At 40.8% G+C, this 22,620-nt stretch overlaps 1 protein-coding gene and 1 long non-coding RNA gene across 2 annotated transcripts in view; both read right to left on the reverse strand.

The window, feature by feature from the left end:
• The window catches only part of LOC148094518 (cytosolic beta-glucosidase-like), a 74,383-nt gene extending 60,538 nt beyond the window's left edge, over positions 1 to 13,845 (reverse strand). The window contains exons 1-2 of the mRNA XM_087828485.1: positions 13,746 to 13,845; positions 523 to 750 (exon numbers count right to left, since the gene is read on the reverse strand). Of these exons, the coding sequence (XP_087684611.1) occupies positions 523 to 750; positions 13,746 to 13,845 (328 nt within the window). The remainder of the gene's footprint in view (positions 1 to 522; positions 751 to 13,745) is intronic.
• Positions 13,846 to 15,447: 1,602 nt separating this feature from the next.
• The window catches only part of LOC107541224 (uncharacterized), a 99,017-nt gene continuing 91,844 nt past the window's right edge, over positions 15,448 to 22,620 (reverse strand). Inside the window, exon 6 of the long non-coding RNA XR_015714425.1 lies at positions 15,448 to 15,527. This is a non-coding gene — a long non-coding RNA (uncharacterized LOC107541224). The remainder of the gene's footprint in view (positions 15,528 to 22,620) is intronic.

Consider the following 22,620-nt stretch of genomic DNA (forward strand, 5'->3'; position numbering starts at 1 on the left):
TACTGAGCCATTAAGAGATGCCCAAGAGATGCTTGCACAGATAGGAAGTGACGTCGCTGGCACTTAACCCTGGAAGTGGACTCCAGATTCCTTGGTGCTAACCTCTGCACTAGTTAATTATCTCCTACTGAAATGCTCAGAATCATCTCAAGTTCTCCAGGGTTGTTCATAACTCATCTCAGTGTAACCCAACTGAAAAAAATGTCTCCACAACTTCTCAAAATTCACCTTCAGGTTAACACTCAAATAATTCCTTATATACATATAAATAAAACACTTATTCCGGCCCTCTTCCTGCCCATCTATTTCCCCCCTCCCAACAAAGATCTGCAGTTAAGGGAAATCAGAATATTACTGAGAAAGCGAATGCAAGCCCATTTCAAAAAAATATATCCCATAATCACTCCCCAAACTTGCAATTTCAAAGCTACACTGCAGAATAGCACACTGGATTAATTATGCCAGGCTGCAGCAATAACCTTGAATCAAAGCTGCAACCTTCTATTTTTAAGAAACACTTGCCTTTCTGGTTGATGAAACCTGTCGTCCCATCAGGTAACAGACGTGACCAGGAAAGAGAGAAGCGGTAATGAGTCAATCCAAGCTGTTTGACACATTTCAAATCTTCCTCCCACAGAGTGTAGCTGCCACAAGCTACATCGCCAGTCTGGTTCTTGAAAACTCTCCCTCCTCCCTGATGGGTGAATGTGTCCCAGACACTAGGGCCTTTTCCATCTGCATCCCAGCCTCCTGAGAAAAAGAAAATGAAACAGTTACACTCTTGACATCAAGAGGCATATGTGCAATGTAAATATTTGTCGCCAAAAAGAACATACCTCATTAACTCAATGTACCGTATTTATAACTTCAAAATATGCTTTTAAAATAACATGCACGAGCGGCTTATGTGTTTGCTGTCCTTGATCCCTGAAGCTGACTGGTGGCAAATGAAAAATTATTGCATGGTGCTGCCACAGAGCAGGATTTCATGGTTCATTATCTGAAGATCTCCTGGCTGGTCAACAGAGGCGGGCTCTAGCTCACAATGTCTGAGTTGAAAACATCTCCTTGCGAACATGTCCCTTGGCCATGACTGACATGCCCTGTCCTTGGTCTGCGTGACCAAGTCCCGAGGTTTTATCTTTGGCCCTCTGCACTTGAAGACTACTCTCCTGCTATTTAAGAATGGTGCCTGTGATGACCTGGTTCATTATTTGTGGGTAAGGTGCTGGTCCCCACCACTGCTGATACAATACCAGTGCCCTACCTTCACCCACTCATGCAGTGTTACGAGTAGGCACGCTGCTGCACCCAGGGAGGGACACTGGGGTGAACTCTGATGTGCTTGCTGTCCTTGGGGGATTCAGCTATAGGCAGTTGGGAAACAGCCAACGTAAAGGCCTTTGCAAAATAACCAGGCAGTGGCTTTTGTCCAGATGTGGGCTCAAGTCAGCAGTCTCTTAGAGAAGTGACTTCTAGCCTGAAGCGTAAAGGAAAAGTTGGGTCATCAAAGTGGGGATGTGGGGAAGCTAGAGAAAAGAAGAGTTAGGATTTGACTAAGCTCAGAGGCAAGAGGACGTTGCACATTAGAGGAACAGAAAGTAAAAAATTATGTTAGATTTGGAATATCTGTTCATATAGAAATTCTGTTTAAAGAGGTAGTTAGAATCCATTTTAAGGTATAAAGGATTAATTTTTAAAATCTCATGACTCCCTAATTCCACTTCAAGGTGCACACCCGGCAAATACACTATATATTTTCACAAAGAGATTATATGGGGCAGAGAACCCATAATATATTGAGGCAGAAAAGCCTATAAAAGCAAAATCCTGGAAACAACTTACATCCTATCAACAGCAGAACAGGTAATTAATTTAAGGTGTGTCGATAGAGAGGCAACACTAATCGCCAATGAAAATGAATGAATCAGAGAACAGACAACCCTCTGCTATGGCCTGAATGCTTGCTTCCCCGGAAAATCTGTGTGTTGAAATCCGAATGCCCAGTGTGATGGGATGAAGAGGTAGGTCTCTGGGAGGTCGTTAGGTCAAGAGAGCAGAGCCCTCAAGGGTAGCTTAGTGCTTCTACAAGAGCCCCGCAGAGCTCCCTGGCTCCTCCACGTGCGGGTGCAAGTCTGTCTGTGAGAGAGGCCCTCACCCAGCCGTGCTGGCAACCGGGCCTGAACGTCCAGCCTGCACAGCTGTCAGAAAGAAACGTTTGTTGTTCATAAGCCACCCAGCCTGCGGTAGTTTGCTATAGCAGCCCGAAGGGACTCAGATGTCCTCAAAATTATGTTAAAGAACCACAACAACAAAATCAAGGTTCAGAAGAATGTATACAGGGACAAATAAGTGGGGTAAAGTTTTTAGGGCAATGAAACTATTCTGTATGATATTGCACTGGTGGATACATGTCATTATGTTTGTCAAACCCATAAATATGAACTTTAGTTAATAATGTAACAATATTCCTTCACCAGTTGCAACAAATGCCCTACACTAATGCAAGATATTAACAGTGGGGTAACTGGAGGAATGAGTTACATGGTAACTTTCTGCCCAATTTTTCTATAAACCTAAAATTGCTCTAAGGTAATAGACTTCAGTCTGCAATTTTAAAGACAATAAATATATAATACGTTTATGATGTTTTGTATATTTAAAAATATGTGAGACAATCCATGTATTTTTGAACTTACATGTATGAGGTAAACATATAGAGACATGCCTGGGAATTATAAAATTAGGCAAGGGTGACATTTGATTTCAGGGCCCACACTCTTAACAATTATGCCAGATGGGAAAAACAAAATAAAAAAGAGAACAAGAAAATCAGAAAAAAAATAAACCATATAAATGGTTAGAAAGATAAAAGCATGAAGTAAGATGGTAGAACAAAGTATAAATGATCACATAACAATATAAGTCAACAGACTAAACTCCCCAGATAAAAGAGAAATACGGTCAGACTAGATTTTTTTAAAAAAATTAGTGACATGCTGTTTACCAACTCACCTAAAATATAGACAATTGAAAGTCAAAATATGGATAAAAGATATCCCTGCCCCACCCCAAACCCCAAAATAAAGCAAAGGCCTTCAAGGGATAAGGCATTAATGAAGGTAATGTGGTCACTAGGTAAGGACAACACTGTTTTAACTGTGCATGCATGTGAAGTAAAAATTGACACAGCTGAAAAGCAACATTGAAATAACCCACTCATGATGGGAGATTTTCATTAACGTGAGTTTTACCGGACACCTAAAAAACAAAACAAACAACTTGACTCTTGCACACATTATTCCAGAAAATAAAATTTAAAAAGGAAGAATTCCTCAGCTCATTTTATGTAGCTAGAATAGCCTTGGTACCAAAACCGCTCTCAGTAGCTGGGAAAGAGAGACTCTGGATGGCAGATAGTCACAAGCTCCATCTAACTGATATAAATGACGCTGCACAATAATGAATACCACAGTTGAAGAATATACTCCATTCTTTTCAAGCAGACAAAACCTTTATGAAAGTTGAGCACAAACTGATCCATCAATAAAGACTCCGTAAATTTCAAAAGGTTGGAGAGATGCACATGACAACCTCTAATACATTTGTGTTGGAGTTTAATGTTTAAAGAACAGGAGAAACCCCAGAGGTTCAGACACCTGAAAAGGTGCATCTGCATAACTGAAAGGGTTAAAGAGGCAGGAGAGTGGTCACCAGAAAACATTAAAAACTAAACAACAAAAAATAAACATTAAAACATTGTGGCATCTAGTGTAAAATATTTGGAGAGAAGGCTTTGATCCAAGTGTTAGAACAGAAGCAAGTCTTAGTTGAAGAGCCAACTATCAAACTTAAAAGTTGTAACAAAGAGGAAGAAAGAAAGGGGCGGGGGGGAGGGAACAACAGAAGTTGACACAAATACGAGAAAAAAATAAGTAAGATCAGAAATAATAAAATAGAAAACAAACCAGGATAGAGAGGATTATCAGAAGCCGAAGGGAGTTTTTAGAAGTCTAACAAAATGTAATAAACCCTGAAAAATAAAATCTTTAAATGAGTCAGAAAATCCTAAAGTAAGTGTTAGTAATACGAAGGGAAACTGCTACAGAAACTGCAGTGATTATACAAATGAAAGAGTGTATTTTTTAAAAAACTTCATATAAACAGATGAAAGTTATATGGAAATGACAAATTCTAGGAAATTAAAATATCAAAATTGGCCCAACAAAATTAAAAATTTGAAAGATCTTTTACACTATTTAAAAATTAATCAGTAATTAAAATATTCCACAAAGAAAAATGCCATGCCAATTGGTTCCACAGCTGAGTTATATCAAATAGAACTCTTGCACAAATTAGTCCAGAAAATAAAAAAATAAAAATAAATTCTCATTTCATGTGGCTAGAGTGTCCTTGATTCTAAAACCAGAAAATGGCCGAACCAAAAAAAAAAAAAAAAAATTTTTAAGCCAGTCTTGCCCATAATTATAGATGCAAAAGTAAGTAGAGATATGGAAGATTTTTAAAATAAAATATCTAAACTGAACTTCAAGAGATAAAAACTACAAGACCTGAGATGAAACATGCACCAGATGGAATTGACAGTAGATTAAACATCGCAGAAGAAAAGATTAGTGCCCTTGAAGACTCAGCAATAGAAACTCTTGGAAATGAGACAGAAAAAAAGATTCAATGTATATAGTTCTTAATGTGATGAAAACTATAAACCTGTAGCTCCAAAATCAACAATCTGTGACACAAATGAAGAAAAATGTGCCAAAGCACAGCATAACAAACTGCTCAAAAGTGGTGATGAAGCGAAAAATCTCAAAAGCCGCCGGAGGGAAAGGACATAGTGTCTAGAGGCACAAAGATAAAATACAATAGATTTGTTGCCGAAAAACAACGCAAGGAGGAAAACAGCGGAGTAACATCTTTAATGTAACAAAAGGGGGGGGGGGGGGATATGTCCAACTAGAATTCTGAACCCAGCAAAAATATGTTTCTAAAATAAAGGTGAAATAATTTTCAGACACACAAAAGCTCAAAGAATTCCTCACCTGCAAGCCCTCTCTAGAATAAATTTTAAAAAGTCCTTCAGGCAGAGATACCAAATGGGAATATAGATCTATACAAAGAAAAGGAGAGCATCAGAAATGGTAGCTACACGGGCAAATATGTAAGATATTTATTATTTAAATCTCTTTAATAGATAATTTATTTAAAAAACAACAACAACTGGTAACAATGTAGCATAGCATTGATAACATATGTCAGTATAAAAGGCATGGCAACAGTAGCACAAAGGCCAGCAGGGGAGAATGGGGCTGGGCTGTTGTAAGAGTCTTCAACTGTATCACAGGACAGTAACACAGTGTTAAAAAATAACTTCACTTACATGTAAAGTGGTGTAGTATCACTTGAAAGTTGACTTTAACAAGTTAAAGATGTATACTATAAATCTTACAGAAAACACACACAAAAAACAGAGTAATAGCTAATAAGCCTGAAAAAATATATAATAGAATTATAAAAATAATTTTCAAGGGAAAAGAGAAGGAAAAAAAAAAAAAAGATGGATCAAATAGAAAACAAATAGCAAGCTGGCAGTTTTAAACCAAACCATACCAATAACTTCCTTAAATGTAAATTAGTCTAAACAATCGAATTCCAACAGATGATCAGATAGAATAAAAACACTTTACTCAGCTATATATTGCTTTCAAGAAACTCACTTTAAATATAAAGACGAAAGGTTAAAAGTGACAGTTTGAAAAATTTGAGCATGCTAAAACTAATCAAAGAAAACTGGAGTAACTCTGTGGATATCAGGGTAGATTTCAGAGCAAGAATATTACCAGGTGTAAGAAGAGCCATTGCATAATATTAAAGAGGTCAATTTATCAAGAGGGTTACAAGTATTTTTTTTTTTTTTAATTATTTATTGAATTTAGAGAGACAGAAAGGCAGGGAGAGAAAGAGAGGAAGGGAGGAGAGAGAAAGAGAGCAAAAGAAACATCCATTTGTGGTCCCACTTTTTTATATGTTCATTGGTTGATTCTCATATGTGCCCTGACCTGAGATCGAACCTGCAACCCTGGCGTACTGGGACGATTCTCTAACCAACTGAACTACCCAGCTAAGGCAAGAGAATTATAATTTTAAATGTTTATGCACCTAATACCAGACATTCAAAATACATGAAGCAGAAACTGAAAGAAACTACAAAAAATAAATCCACAATTATATTTGAATATTTTAATTAAAAAGACCAACAATGCTATAGAAAAATGGACCAAAGATACGAATAGCTCCTTCATGGAAGGAGAAACACATGGCTAGCAAACATTTTTTAAAATGTAAGAGGTCATTAAAAATCTGGGAAATGCAAATGAAAACCACTACCATTATACACCCACACAGTTGGCATACTTTTAAAAGTTGGGCAATATGAAGCATTAGAGAGATTACTGCATGGCAGGAACGTTTATACACTGTTGGAAGGAGAGCAATATGGAAATAGGTAGTAAAGTTGAAAGAACACATACACCAAAACGCAGTGATTCATGTACCACCATGTACCCTGTTCCTACAGTGTAGGCCGGGATATATATCCATGATGAAATAACAAAATCTACACTGGAAACTGCCCAAATTTCCTTTGTCAGGGCAATGACTTGGTGGAAGTAACAAATAAACTACAGAATAGTCACGTGATGAAAGGCTCTATAGGAGCAAGAGTTAGTGAACAGCATCTATACAGATCTGCATGGATAAATTCTCAGATGTAACATTGAGAGGAAAAGCAACTTGCAAAATTACACTCAATGTATTTCCACTTATACCATGCCCAACGCATGTAAAATTAAATAATAAATTGTTTAGCTATCCACTCTCATGTGATAAAACCAGAACAAAAGGCAAGGAATGGATAAATGCAAAATCCATACCTCTGGGAAGAGAGGTAAAGAGAACATATTAGAGCGAGGTTCTAGAAATATGGTGGCCTAGGTGGATAGTATTTTTATTTATTATGCTATACACAAAAATTATAACTGCTACTTCATCTATTTTTATAATACATTTCATTGTTTATAGTAAACACAAAAAATGAGTTTAGCTCTCTGTCAGTCCTGTATCAGCAACATATATCAAGCACCGCATTCCTTCCCTCACAATAACCTTTAGGGGATGTACTATTATTATGACTACTAAGAACAAAAGGAAACTAAGACTCATAGAGATAAACTTTCCCAAAATCAGATATCATATAGCTAATAACTGCGAATGTCAAAATGTGATACCCCAGTCCTACCCTTATGGAGCCAACAGATTAAACTCTATGAAGTCTATTATTGACAGCTTAGGTGAGTCTTGGGCTACATGAATTAACATTTTACTCCACATTTATACAATTTACACAAAATTATTACATATCCCCTTTCCTTTGAGGATCTCAAGTCGAGTTAATATCAGACACGTGAATTCTTAGACCACGCTAAGATGCGTTCCATTAACCCCATGTGAAAATACCACAGGTGAATCGAGAAGCAAGCGTTCAGGAGTTACTTCTGTCACGGGGAGTCAGACAGACTTACCCGAGAGGAAACATTTTAAGACGAGTGTTGAAAGGTGAGTAAGAGTTGTCACAGTGAACCCAATAAGGGAAAAGCGAAGGTGTCACTCAGTGGCAATGCTGAGGGCGAGATGCAGAAAGAAGGCGCTGGGGGTGCGGAGACCAGTTGGCAGGTTATTTCAATATTTTTGGCAAGAAATGATAAGCTCCTGTATTTTATTTTTTAGTAATTTGGAAGAAAATAAAACTGTCTCTGAATTCTCATCATACTAAGGCATAGAAAGCATTCCCACAAAAATGTCAAATATTGATATTACTTACAAACCTAACTATCAAAGACTTCCAAGGCTGCAACGGATTGTGGAAGTATATGGAAGCTGTAGGTGGTGACCAAAATCCTTGTGCGCTGTGCTTCACACAAAACAGGAATAACAGCGTTTGCTGTCTCGCTGCCTCATAGGGATATGCAGAAGTTATCCCCGCGCTTGTAAGTTACTGCACATTCTTTATTTGAAAGACGAAATGTGGCTAAAAATTCAAGTAATCGCCATTTGTCAGTTATCGCAAAAATATTTACTTTTATCACTAACATAATGTGTATTGGACATGACTATTCTTTGTGAAACCCTGAAGTTGTGGGGAGCAAAGATACCCTGATCTGGAAGCATAAAAACTTTGCGCCTGGCCTGTCCGGCGTGGCCCAGCGGTTGAGCATCGACCTATAATCCAGGAGATCGAGGTTGGATTCCTGGTCAGGGCACATGCCCGAGTTGCAGGTTCGATCCTCAGTAGGGGGCATGCAGGAGGGAGCTGATCAATGACTCATCATTGATATTTCTGTCTCTCTCTCTCTCTCTGCCTTCCTCTCTCTGAAATCAATAAAGATATATGTTAAAAACAAACAAACAAAAACTTTGCAGGGTCCCCGAAGTGACAAGAAAAACCACCACACTTCATGGAAACGCCTTTCACAATCATGTCACAGGAGGATGGTGGGTTCCAGAAGGAATGTCTCCAAGGGAAAAAAACACCTGATAAAGTATCTGCTGTGTTTGAACACGTCAAGAATTAATTTACATTTCTGGCAGACAGTGTGGGGATGAATTAGGGAAAGACTCACAGAAGGGGAGGCCAACAACAACAACAAGAATTAACTCTCAGGCAAAACAAGGTCCATGCAAGAATAAAAGGACCTTAGGTAGCTCGGCTGTGCACAATATTTACATAAAACAGCAATATAAAAACTGAATGACAATTGTAAACAAAGGTTGTTAAATCACCAAACTGGAAAAAATAGAGAAGAGAAAGTTTGCTTTGCGAGCATAATGCTGTAAGCAGGCTTGAAAAAAAAACCCTCATCTTAATATAGGAAGTCAATGTTATACTTTCAACTAGAACATCAAACCATAACTGTATATGCATGCTATTTAGAAACACCGGAGTGAGTACTAGAAAGAGATAGTGGAAAGACTCTAAAGCATTGGCTTTGGGGAAAATAAATAATAACTGCAGTGGGGTGACATAAAAAACAACCTGTCTTTGTTGGTGGGTATTAAAACTCTCACAGTACTTATTTGAGTTTTTAAACTATGCACATGTTACTAAAATAAAATTTAGAATAAAGTTAGAAAAATAAAGATAACCACAAGAGAAGAGAAACTGCAGGCCTAAGTCCCAAACTAGTAAGTCCTGGTTCAAGGTCAGGAGTCATACGGCGCCCTAAGGGGGATGTGCAAATGGGCAAGTGTGCTTCGGTTACCCCGAAACTGGGGCGCTAACTGTTGTTTAGCGGCGGGGTCAGCAATGAGGTCCGGCCGAGTGCAGGTCAGCCACACACAACCAAGAAATAGCCGGACCGAGTGCACAGCACCTCCTCTGGGAAACACTGTGCTAGGCGGGAAAAGAGTAAAGAAATATCTAATGCTGGTGGGGAGGTAAAAGGGTGGGGGAACAAAATGAAATTGTCACATTAAAAATTAAAACCAATGATAAGGCAGATTAAAGTTAAAGCTTCGGTATTCATAAAAATCATAAATCTATTAAATGGTCCTGTTGAAACAAAAGTTAAGAGGAAAAATATTTGTCATGTAAATACCGATAAAAATAGTCAATTTAGCAATATTGATATTATATAAAAACAAATACAAAGAAAGAGCATTAAACAGAACAAAGAAAAATTTTCATATTAACAAAAGTTACAGCTTACCAATGCTGTATAGTAATCATGAACTCTTGTGCATGTAACAACAGTTTCGAAATGTATGAGATAAAAGCCTGCCTTGAGCACAGGGATATATTGAAAACTCCACTAACTCAGTGAGAGACTCTCTCTGAAACTGACAAAGAGAGAGAGAATTTGATTAACATGATTTATAAGCTTATTCTTTATGGTCAGATGACCATGGATGATTTTGTAAATATAGGTTTATATGTATGTATGTAGATATTTACACATGTGATGCACACACATATGAAAAAGAGACAGAGATTGTTACTCATCAACAGAAAGTTATTTCCAAACACCTTGAAGTATTCAAAAATATTAGAATTCATGCACGCTGCAGTCTCTGATAATTAAACAAAAAAGAAGGTAAAAAAAAAAACACAACAGAGAAAAGGAAAGGAGAGATAGAGGAAGGGAGATTAACAATAAAATAAGCCAATCTAACTGCTTGGATTTAAAACAAACAAATAAATAAACAAAGCTAAATTTTAGAGTAAACAGCAAGTGAAAGCGGAATGATTTTTAAGGAAGAATGCGTTATTAAAATTATCTTAAGGAAAGGCATACACCTGAAAACAAACATCTTTAATGCAGCTAAATGCTTTAAAAGGAACATTTCCTCAAGAGCTGGAGGCTGAGGTCCGAGGCTACAGAAAGGAAGTGATCAGCAGGACGAGACACTACCCATAGTCAGATGATCCCCAGCCACGGGGAGGTCTCTGAAGAAACCACAGACATGTCCATGAGAAAAAGAATCACTTTTAAATATCTGCCAAAGCCACACGTTGTGAAACCACCCTAAGAACTTTTTATTACCCTCACCTTCAACTATGTCAGCCAGGTTCAACTTGGTAAACGAGTTGAAATATGAGAATCTGGGAAAGAAAGAAGGGGACCCAGACTCTCTCCTCCAAAAGAGCTAAGAAAGAGACGTAACCCTAAATCAGATTTGGAGTTTAAGTATTTCATAGATTAATTGTTCTAAAAACCAAACATGAGACTGTGTTCTGCAACTAGAAGAGGCCATATGTATCAGTCAGGGTCCCAGCAGGAAACAGATGGCACTCACGCTGGGTAACTGAAGATAGCTTCATAAAAGGACTGTTTACAGTGGTGTAAGTAGGGCTTGGGGATGGCAACAAGGGATGATGCAGGACCTCAGGGCTTGCAGTAGCAGAAAACCATTAGCACCCACGAAGGGACTAGGAGTAGAATCTTCCTAAGCCCTATAGCCAGCCCTGGCTCGCTGAAAGCTGCCTGGCAGGAGAGGAGGCCTCAGCAGAGGGACACGGCCAACCCACTGCAATCCACAGGGAAAGAGCCAGAAGAACAAATACTTCGGCTTCTCTCTCCTCCCGCCAGCCTCTACTGTCTCCTGCTAATGCTTCCCATTGATCAAGTCCAAACCAAAGCCAAAAGACCATGCCGCCCATATAGGTTGGCCACCCGGGGCCAAAAACAGGGAAAGATGGAGAATGGATCTGGATAAGCAAATAGAAAATATCCAGTTCACAATAAGACTTAAGGCCACCAGACAAACACAACTCCACTGTGTTTTCTCCTAAAGGAAAGGGGAGGGCTGACCCCACTAAGTAAAGGATAAACCAAACCAAAACAGTACAGTGCTCTGCTTGGGCCCTGTACTGACATAACAAGTAACAGGAGGTGACTATAATTTAAATACTGATCTAGTAATCCAGAGAGGTGACAAATTCTTTTAGGAATGAAGAGTGAGAGGAAATATTTCAATCTGAGTTCTAGGGCTCAGCCTCCTGGACTCCAACCCTGTGCTTGTGTCTTTTGTTTTCTGCCGACCGTAATGTCTTTAGCTGCAAAGACTCCTCACGGTCCCCCTGCATGGACCTCAGTCCCATTTAACATCTGCGGCTTTTCATCTTAACTGCTTTTGACTCTGGGATTCTGCTGCAATTACTCTTTTATCTTTCAATTAAGTCTCTTTGCATGCAGCCCATAATGCGTGGAGCCGCTGCCTCTAGTGAAAACCACTTTTCTCTGTCTTTGGAGAGAACTTCCCCTCTTGCTTTCCTCCACCAGAGCACTGCATGCACCTAAGCTAGCTTCAACTTCTGATGGCCACTCTGCCAACCTGAATCTATTAAAAAGAATGCAACAGTACAGTGGGCAAAGCATCAGGATAGTAACAATAGCGATCATTGATTCAGCCCTTCTTTACAAGCACTTTACGTGTGTGGGGAAGGAAAACATTTTCCTTGACCCCCTTAGGGTTCCTGGCTGGATCTGCAAACTAGACCGACAAAGACAGGTGAACAGAAGAAAGCATACAGGTGCATTTAATGTAAGGAAATGAAGACCCAGAGAAATAGTCAGACCTGGGTACTTTATGGCAGGTGTGATGAAGGTTGGGCATCATGGAGGACTATTGTAGGTTAAGGAGCATGAGGCAAGTGCAGCAAATTGGGGTAAAACTTAGTAAAGCCTGTCTGTTAAGATCCTCCTCAGTGTCCCTGTGTTTTCAGAGCTAAGGATGCTCTTTTCCTCCAGGGATACAGATGGCACCTGTCACATGAGCGTTTTATGGCCTGTTTCAAGGGAGAAGGGTCAGGTGAAGGTCACAGTGACCTTCCTATTACTGCTGTTTTCTCAGATTCCTTCAGCTCCCAAGGTGCCATATTTTGGGGTAGCATATCCTGAACCCCATCACATGCTTTATTCCTATTGTTATCACCCCCATTTAGATATAAAGACGTCTGAATTTTCCTTGAGTTTAAGGATTTGGAAAAAGCTCAAGGAGCTGGTAACTGATGGAGCTAAAATTGTAAGGTGCTGTCACTGAACTAGACTGAACTCTTGACTACATCCTGTGGTCACTTCTACATATTAACTTATCTTTTTGACTTACTATATATGTAACCTTCAGAAATTCACTCAACCTCTCTGTGCCTCAGTTTCTTCATCTGCAAAATGAAAATAATAACTCCTGGGTTGTCCTACTTAAAAAGTTGTTGGTAAAATGTATTGGATGCATTACTGGAGTTGTGCATTTAAGACTGACTCACTAGGAGGCGGTGTATAACGTTGTTGTTAATAAACAGTTTTTGTACCTACTGCTCTGAGCTATACTGTCTCCCCTGAGAAGAAGTCTCAGAGGATTAGTCCTTCTAGGAACCCACTTTGTCTTCCTGAGCTCCTTGAGGACTCAAGTTCTGGTTCTGTTTCCTGGACCAGCTGGCTGCACCGGCTCTCTGGGCCAGTGACCACCCAGACCTGCTGGGAAAGCTGCCCACACAGCTCTGGGTTCCTCTGATGCCTGCATGCAGTAGTCACTCAGCCCTCAGCCCCTTGAGAAGGGCACTCCTCCTGTTCCAGAGCTTTGGGGCCAGAGGGAATGGCTCCTGGACAAAATGCACTGTAAAAGCTGTCCCCTGGGGGCAAGTACTTTTCTCAGTGGCCTTCTTTTCTGTTTCCCTTGAATAATAATAAAATTTTCTTATTACATAACTGTGGGACAAGAGATCAAACATCAGTGCTTAAAATGCAAAAGATGCCCTGCGTTCACACTGCTGCTGCCCAGAAGCAACACCCTCTGCAATACTGACATCCTTTAACGCTTTCCTCCCCGGCTGCAGGAAAATTACAAAGAGCACCATGCAATTAATCTGTTACTTCCTAGTGACATCATGTGGGACATAAAATACTCTAAGAAACCATGACTCCTAGGACTGTGCCTGGCCTGATTCCAGAAGCAAATCAACCCAAGAATTTTATAAACGCTAATTTGATTTTCACTGTTTTCTTATCAATCAAAAATCACAGATTTTTACTGTACAGCACAACTAAGCCAAGAAGCGCGTTCCCTAAATCTATTCTATGAAATGGGCCAGGTAAATCAATTCTGCTTGTCAGTTGCGTTCAAATGTCTTATTCTACTGAATTCCATTTTGGTATGTTCCCTAGAATGCCTACCTAAACCTGGCATTCGTGAAAATGGACTCATGACATCCTTTTTTGACAAATGAAAATCACGGGCTTCAGACTCAGCCAGATCTTTCATCATAGGAACCATACTTAGGGATCACACATGTTGCAGATACAGAGGCATGATGCTGGGGTTTGAATGTTTGTCTCCATTTCCCAAGAGAAGTGAGAAGATCTAGGGGTGGGTAGACCTGGAGAGCCTGACCTGAAGAGAGGTGGGTCACATCCAGACACTTGCACCTGGAGAATTCTGAACCCACCAACTAATGGGGTGAGAATTCCTGACAACCTGTCTAATCATGAATGTGGAGTTTTATTTTTTCTGTGATTAAAAAGAAATCTCTGGAACTCTCACATACTAATTCACCCTGGACAACTTCACTTCTTTGAGTTGTGCCTTCATCTGTAATAATGGGAGAATTGTATAGAAAGGGTGTAAGATGTCCGGCAGGGTGGCCAATAGTAGTTGTTTAAAAAGGCAGCTATGACTGTTCTTAATATTATTCTTCTCATTTCCATGATAGCAACTTTTTTCTATACATAATTTTTAGGTTTTCAAATATCTCATGAGACTTGCTAAGGTATATTTAGATTCCTGCAATATATCCAAATGCATTTAATGACAGGCTATGTGATAAGGCAATGCTGCTGGTCTCTGTCTTTTAGAAAAATGCTGTTCAGAATCAATGAATTACAGAAATTAAAAGCCCAGCTTGAGGTACTGAGTCATAGTCCGTCGCCGGAGGAGAACAGAGCCATCCATCCCCCCGAGACAGGCCTACACCTGGTACCAATGGATCTTACATACCTCTATGTGATCCGCGTTTTGTTATACTTGAAATGGTTAATTAGAAGAGGTAGGGGAATCTGAAATGTCACAGAGAGTTTCTCTGGGCCCACTGTCACGTTTCATGAATTCCTGGGCTGAACCCATTTGGATTAAGCAGTGACCCAATCCAAACGAATTGCTTCTGTGCCTCTTATCTCCTACCACCTATTTACGTCCCAGTACATCTGCATTGTGTGGCTCAGTGAGATCCATTAAGTCCTTGGGCAATGTTTACGGCTAATGTTTTTTTATTATTTCTTTGAGGCTCAGATTCCTCACAATAAAGTGATAGGAAACTATGGTGCAGACAGTGAGTAAAAGACTTCTTTTAAAAACTGAGAGGAAAAAGAAGTCTAAGATTCACGATTCCAGCCTGGGAATTCTCAGAGCAACCCTGTGGATGAGAGTCAATTCCTTGCAGGTTCTGGGTAATGATATGATTTACATTTCTTTGCAGACACCAAACGCTAAGAAAACATTAATTGCTGTCAATGCCTCTGGCTTTAAAAATATTTATAAGATTGAAATAGTTACCTGGAGGCAGACATTTTATTTCAATATCATAGGTCAGGCACGTTGGCTAACACCCCAGATAATATTGATGGACCTTCAAAATTTAAAATAATGTTTATAGAACTGATTTATTCATTCATACAGAGAGCACCCATCCCCAAGTATCTGGGACACTGAACAAGGTTTACATAAATCTGACTGTTTTTTTCCTCTGGGCCGTTTGGCTCGGTCTGGTAGACCATAAATATTCAATAATACTTTACAATGACAAAGCATTTTTTATGCAAACACCTCTAAGCACATTACTCACCAATATTGCAATCTCCTTTTTAACCTACTGGTAAAGTCACAGAAACTAATTGACTTTCTTCAAGGTCCCACCACAAATTGTTTATTTTGTAGTTCAGGTGCCCTGATCTCAGCTATAACTAAAGGGAAAAACAAACAAGCATTTGTTAGGTGCTGAAGCTGATGACCTACACTAAATATTTCTCAATTGAATCTATTAGGCAAAACGTCCTCCTTAAAGATGTTAAATGTTGTGATGCATCCAACTGAATTTTATAACTTTCGTTCCAATTTGCCCGAAGGCCAGTTACCATTTTCAGAGCCCCAAGAATGACCTATTTTAATTGAATCCTGTTACAAACACTTAAACTTTTACTCTTTAATCAAATCAAGTTTCTAAATAGAAATTAAAGTAAGATCAGAAAGATAAAACTTTTCAGGGAAGTAATAGCCCAGCTGCACCAACATATTTAAGCCAAGTGAAAAGCTGGGAATTACTGCCAGATCTGGGCAAGTCTCAAACAGCTCAGGTTAACCAAGCAAAATAATATATTTTGAATTCTTTATTTTACCTATTCTCCCAAATGTTAAAGGAGCGCAGGTTAAATATAAAAAATTAATGAAATACCAAGAAAACAAGAAGACTTTTAAATCACTCACACTTGTGACAGGCTTCAGAACACACTTGCAAACACCCAACCTCAAGGGGCATAACTGACTGCCAGCCTCCACTGCTGAGCCCTAAAATCCATCACCTGTGCTGGGGTTTGCCCTGAGGCCACCCTTCCCAGGGCTGGTCCCAGCCGATGCTGATGAGTATGGCAAAGCTCCTGTGACAAGCCAGTCCCTGGAAGCTGTGTGACTCTCTGACAGGTGCCTTTGGATCAAGGATTCCCCAAAGACCTTGCAGACTTCCCTCTGCACTGTGCCAGGGTCTAAATGCTTCTCCAGCCTTCCCGTCTTCCTTTCCTCTCTCCTTCATTTATCAGATCTGCATCCCAGCCTCTCCTGGCTTCCGCTCCAGGGTCTTTCGTGGGTATTTCCTCCAACAAACTTGCATATTCAATACCATCCTGAAATCTGCTTCTTGGAGGACCCAGACTAACACACCACCCGATGGTGATGATGATGATGGTGATGACGATGATGGTGGTGATAGTCACGATGGTGGTGAAGGGCATGACAGTAAGGACTGATATTTATTGAGTTCTTTAAAAAAAATTCTAGGCCTTCTGCTAAGACATTGTCAAAATGGCTTTATGTACTACTCCCAATAAGCTCCAAAAGGTAAATATTACTCACCAGAGGGACCTAAGTCATAAAGAGGTTAAGTAACAAAACCAACACCAGTTGCTTGGGAAAATCAAAATAGAGGTCTTTTTTTTCTAGGCCAGTAGTTAGTGGGTGGCATAACTACTAGATTATATTACCACTCTGTATTAATATTTTGCAGCAGAAGCTTCCAGTCCTTTTGCTGGATAGTTGTTACATATTTATAATTATACTTAAAATGATAAATGTCATAAGGTAAGCGTTTTTTGTAAAAAATTGAACTTTTACTTGAGCTTTTTGATTCCTCTAAAATTTGCAATTATCTATTTCACTTCATTTATATCAGCCTAGTCCAATCACTCAAATACTGTAAGTTAACTTATTCAAATATTTTCCATATTTGTATCACATATATAAAGAGCCACTATATCAATTCTGTGAAGTTGGGGAAATTTTTCCAACCCATTAAAAGAAACAAAGGTCAAACAAGCCAAAGCCAAGTAACTTAGACAACAGGAACCATTAAAACATCCCAAATGATAATACCCAGTCTCCAATTCTAGAATTTATTGACACTATTAAATAGACCACTTAATAACAACCTAATGGATTTTCTTTCTAAACGAAACAATTGGTACAATGAAATGCATTTAAAAAGATTTATATCCCACAAGCATCTTTCTAAGAAAGATGCTTGGAACTTGCAGCAGCTTGCTAACTCAAGAGCAGAACTTTCTGATAGCAGCAAACCCCATTTAGAATAATTTGAGATTCCTTTGATGCATAAATGGATTGATTTTTCTCAAGGTCCCCCAGGAATCACTGGGTCAGCCTTCAGTCTTGGCGGATTTCTGCTGATGTCTCAAAACAAGTCTCTAAATACAGAGTGTCCTGGAGTTTTCAGGTTAAAGACTGACTACGGTAGCTGCCAATAGTTTCTACTACTGTATGCCAACTGGCAGTACAGAGGGGTGTTCCATCAACAAACCCCCAAAACAGACTTCCTTAAATAAATATGCATTCTACTAAGAAGGGCATGCTGGCTTTGCAAATATAACTTTATGACAAGCTACCAAGACATCCATCGCCTCCAAGCAAGTTGCCCCTGTAAGTCCCTCCCACATGGAAAGGAAAGCTGCTCTGTCCTTCACTCTGACTCCTCAGCTTACTCCATCTTCAAAGTTCCACTTCTACTGGAATTTGAATGGGGTCTGAGCAATAATTGGGATGCAATATATGTGACAACTGCCTCCAGTCTGTAGAAGTTGGGAAGACCCACTTTCTCCAACCCAGCACCAACCTTTAGCTCTGACTTTTAGAGCTGGACAAGAACCAAATCCCTAAATGTTTTCTTAGCCTCTAAAACTAAGCACCCCTGCCACGCCATCCCGGAATGTCACTACTCAGAGCTAACCCCTCCCTTGGAACCACATAGTTCCTGCTGCACCCCTTTTGGCTATGGGTTCCACGTTGCCTTTTGTTACTTTGTTTCTTGTGAGCCTTTTCCCATCATGGTCCCCCTCTGTCACTAATAAGCTGTGTGACATTGATGATGTCAATCCATTTCCCTGGCCTCTAAAAAATAAGGAATGGACATCGATGTTGTAAAAACCATGCTCCCTGGAAAGCAGTCAAGAATTGAGGAAGAAGCAATAAAGGGGGCAAAACAAACTTCTTAAAAGCCCAACTTTGATGCCCATTCAACCCCCGCCAAGGTTATTCTTGTACCCCCACCCCTCCCACTGAGTCTCCAATAGCATTTGTCTGTCTACTGTTAGAACTGTTACATCACATCATAGTCCCCCTCACTAGAATGTTGGATTCAAATGATCATTTTATTTACTTTTTATACCACCAGGCTCTATCATCCACAGTAAATAAATATCTAATGAGGATGAACTACACAGTAGTAATTCAAACAAACATTCATTTAATTAGAGTTTAATTATCAATTCATGCCGGAGAACCAAGGTCTCCCAATACAACATGGACACAGACCTTTTCTGAATCTTGCCTGATTTCTCTCTAAACAAGAGAAAAGTCATCCTCCAATAGCAAGCCAACCATATCACAGTTTTAGGATGGCTGAACCTGGTTTTCATTTGAGCCAAAGGGAATGTACTGAAATGACTCGAGAAGATGTTTTGGCCTCAGCTGTGTAATATCTATCCTAAAAACCCTCAGTTCTCACTTCATGAAATCAGTTGGGTGAGAAGAGTGTGCATGGTCACATTTGCCAAGTTCTTGGTGCCCTGGGGACCCAGAGGCCATCACCTGCATCCCTATACCTTGTTCTGTACACAAACACAACAGGCAAGGCCAAAGCCCCTGTGTAACATTTCACCCTGTGAAAGAGCCTTACTCTCCCACGCTCTGTCACAGAGGGGCCTGCAGTCTAGACCCAGATCATAATTTATTAGGCATATGAACCGAAGACCATCATGAGGAAATGTTACTCCTTCAAACCTCCCCAGGTGTGCATCTGCATGATGGACTACAATGACTCCAAAGCCTTCCAGATTATTGTCTTTAGAGTAAATAGTGCTTTTCCCCCCAAGTCTCAAAGCTTGTGTTTAAATGATTGTTCATGGGTGCTGGGGGAGACTTTAAGCCTTAGCTTGGTAATTCCCGATGTAAAAATGGGTAATGTTTCAAAAACCTTGTTTATGAGTCAAATGCCCAGAAACTCACCATTGCCTCTTACAATATATTCCAAATTCCCAAGCCAACCACCCCAAATCTATTTATTTCATTACATACCTGAAGGGTATTCTGTGACACCTATCACTGTTCATAAGATTGTTCCTTAGAGAAAACGTCCTCTAAATTCCCAGTCAAGTGGCACGTAAATACATTTCTCCCTGCACTCAGGGACGCGTGGGGAAGGACGAGAGAACAGAATTGAGACGTGAATGAGCTCGGATAGTCCCAGGAATCAGAATCTGTTCATCATATACGCGCATTCCAAGGATGGCCTTCTCTCCATGATGATGGCCCATTAGGGACAAAGACTGATGGCCTCCACTATCAAGAGAGAGGTTTTTCAGAATGTGAAGTGATTCCCACCCTCTCCCTGCTATGTTGTTGAAACATAAACATAGTTATAAGATTTGACATTGAATGTCTATATTTAAATTTCTCCCTCACCTCTATTAAGTACATACTGTAATTAGTATACATTTTAAATAGGTCGTAAGTGGTTGCATCATAGAAAATAGATTCCTACTTTGAATCAACTTAAAACCAAATAAACTTATAATTTCAAAATATAAAATAGGCTCTTTGAGATTAAAAAAAAAAAAAAGTAAACTAGGTTGGAGGTTTTTTCCTATTATTAAAATGTAAAGGATTTTTTAAATCTCATTTATTTTGTCAATTGGTTCTGCTTAACATTCTTCAGCCCAGTCCACTCTCAATTATCCATGCTAAGGAAGGGGGATCAGTGGCCTGGATAATCTAAAACAGCAGACAATTTTAAAAGCCCTTGTGTTTGGCCCGGGCCTACTTTACAATCAAACTCTGATTATTCACACTAATGAAAAGAAGAGGAGGCACCTTGAGGAAGATCCAAAGCCAGCATAGATCTGCTCAGCCGGCTTAGGGCACCTCAAGGCAGGGCCCACGCAGCGCAACAGAAGGGGAGCAGCAGAGCCGCCCACGCTGACCGCCCAGGGCAGGCGAAGCACCGGCACTCGGCGGCAGTGCCCCCCAGCACCGCTCAGGGTATTGACACTCTTTAGGAGCCTGGAGGAACATCCAAATGCCCCAGGGAAAAAGCCATAGTACCCATGGTGCTCCAAATGGCTGGTATAAGACTAGATTGTTCATATGTACCAAACGCTTCTTTGGGGGTTCCCCTTGCCCCGCCTCACCCCCAGCCCCTAGTGCCTCTGCTAAGCTCACAGGAACACCCCGGAAAGAGTAGCATAAAGGATGAAAATGAAAGAGAAAATATGCGGCAGGAGAAAATCAGCCTGGGAGGTAGGGGGCCTGGGTCTCTGTCCCGGGCCGGTCTCCGCTCCTGCCGAGAGCCAGGTGCCAACCGGGGGGGGGGGGGGGGGGCATGAGACAGCACTTGGAGGGCATGGCACATTTAAAGGGCCACATGCCCTTCACTTGGGTCAAAGAATAAGCTCCGTTTGAAGAGGAAAAGGGAGATAAAACTGGGATGTAGCCAGCGCTAATATACAGAGAGGTGGTTTTTAATGCCTCGCAAGAAGGCCAGAAATTATTCTGTAGAAGATAATCATTTTTTAATCATTGTTAACGCCTATGGTTGAACACACATAGTTTACCCAGCACTGTTCTAAGCATTTGTTGTCCATAAACACATTTAATTTTTACCACACCGAGGCAGGTACTGTGACTTTCCCATTTTACAGACGATGAGACTGAGGCACTACAGAGCTCAGATATCGCCCAAGATACACAGCTGCTGGGTGGAGGAGCCAGGGTTCAAACCCACTCTGTTTGATTTCAAGGCCCATGTTGTCTCTCAGAAAATGGAATGATGTCAGAATTTTACAATGATGCCAGGCACCCTGTGCCAGAGAGGTTGGAGCGGAGCGGAGGGCGCAGCCTTTAAGGAGACAAGGGCTGCTGAGTTTCAGAGCTCCGGGAGAGGTAACAGGAACGGTGAGGGGGGACAGAGTCGAGAGCTTGAGAGAACACAGGCTAAAAAATAATTGGCTAAAGGAAGGAGCGAATAAGAGGGAAAGCCTAGCAAGGGCCCATAGTTCTGGCTTGGGCCTGGGTGATGGCCCTGATAATTTTTAAAGAACCGCTCAGCCTCGTGCACCTGCGAACATACCTGGAAAGCAAGCCCTGCCCCTGGGCAGGCCCAGGAAGGACCAGCACGAGTGGTGCCTTTTATCTTCAGTATGATGTTGCTGCACGTTCATCCAAATGAACAAATGTCCTGTCTTAACGGATGAAACAAGTGGTCACAGAAAGAAGTCACGTACAAGTATGTGGGACGGTATATGAACCTACACTCCAAACAAATTATTGAGAGGCAGCAGATTTCGTTCTTGTTTTCCCAGGTTAAATATATTGACTCGCATTTAGTTTTCCATGTTATATCCACGTGCGGCTACAGAAAGGTAGGTAAGGGAGAAAGGGCGCCGGGAGAGTAGAAAAGGTGCTGACACGTTACAGCTTACCAAGATATTGATGAGTATCTCACAGAAACCAAAACCATTTTCAAATGCCAAAACCAACAGGCATTCCTTTCAGAGTGAGAAAAAATAAAATAAAAGGGTTTGTGAGTCTGAAAGTCTGTGAGTATAAAGAAAAAGACTGGAAGTACATACTCGAAATTTGAAAATTCCTCTCTGGCTACCTTTTAAATTTTATCTGTTCCTTGTTTATATGTCTTTAATGTTCCGCAATTGTCTTTAGCTACTTTTATCATACGAATACTTTGTATTTCCTAAACATGTGCGATTAATATCCGTTCTGTATGCACAACTTTGCTGGTACAAAAGAACAAACAGCAGGGAGACGCTCACTGACGAGTAACCTAAATATAAGGACAGCGATGGTAGGAACACCTTTCAGCGCTGCCCGAGGCCAACTGAGACGCTGGAAAATTCGTACATGGAGAGCCCGCGCCTTGAGAACAAAGGGAGGTGATCGATGACGGAAGGTGCAGACGCGTAGAGCGGCCGACCTCGGGAGAGATGCCAGGCGTGCCATCTTTCCCGGTCACAGCGGCCCCTTCACCGGGAGCAGATGCCAGGCGTGCCATCTTTCCCGGTCACAGCGGCCCCCTTCACCGGGAGCAGATGCCAGGCGTGCCATCTTTCCCGGTCACAGCGGCCCCTTCACCGGGAGCAGATGCCAGGAGTGCCATCTTTCCCGGTCACAGCGGCCCCCTTCACCGGGAGCAGATGCCAGGCGTGCCATCTTTCCCTGTCACAGTGGCCCCCCTCACCGGGAGCAGATGCCAGGCGTGCCATC

Source organism: Miniopterus natalensis, chromosome 1 (genome assembly GCF_054644295.1).
Source record: "Miniopterus natalensis isolate mMinNat1 chromosome 1, mMinNat1.hap1, whole genome shotgun sequence".
Lineage (NCBI taxonomy): Eukaryota > Metazoa > Chordata > Mammalia > Chiroptera > Miniopteridae > Miniopterus > Miniopterus natalensis.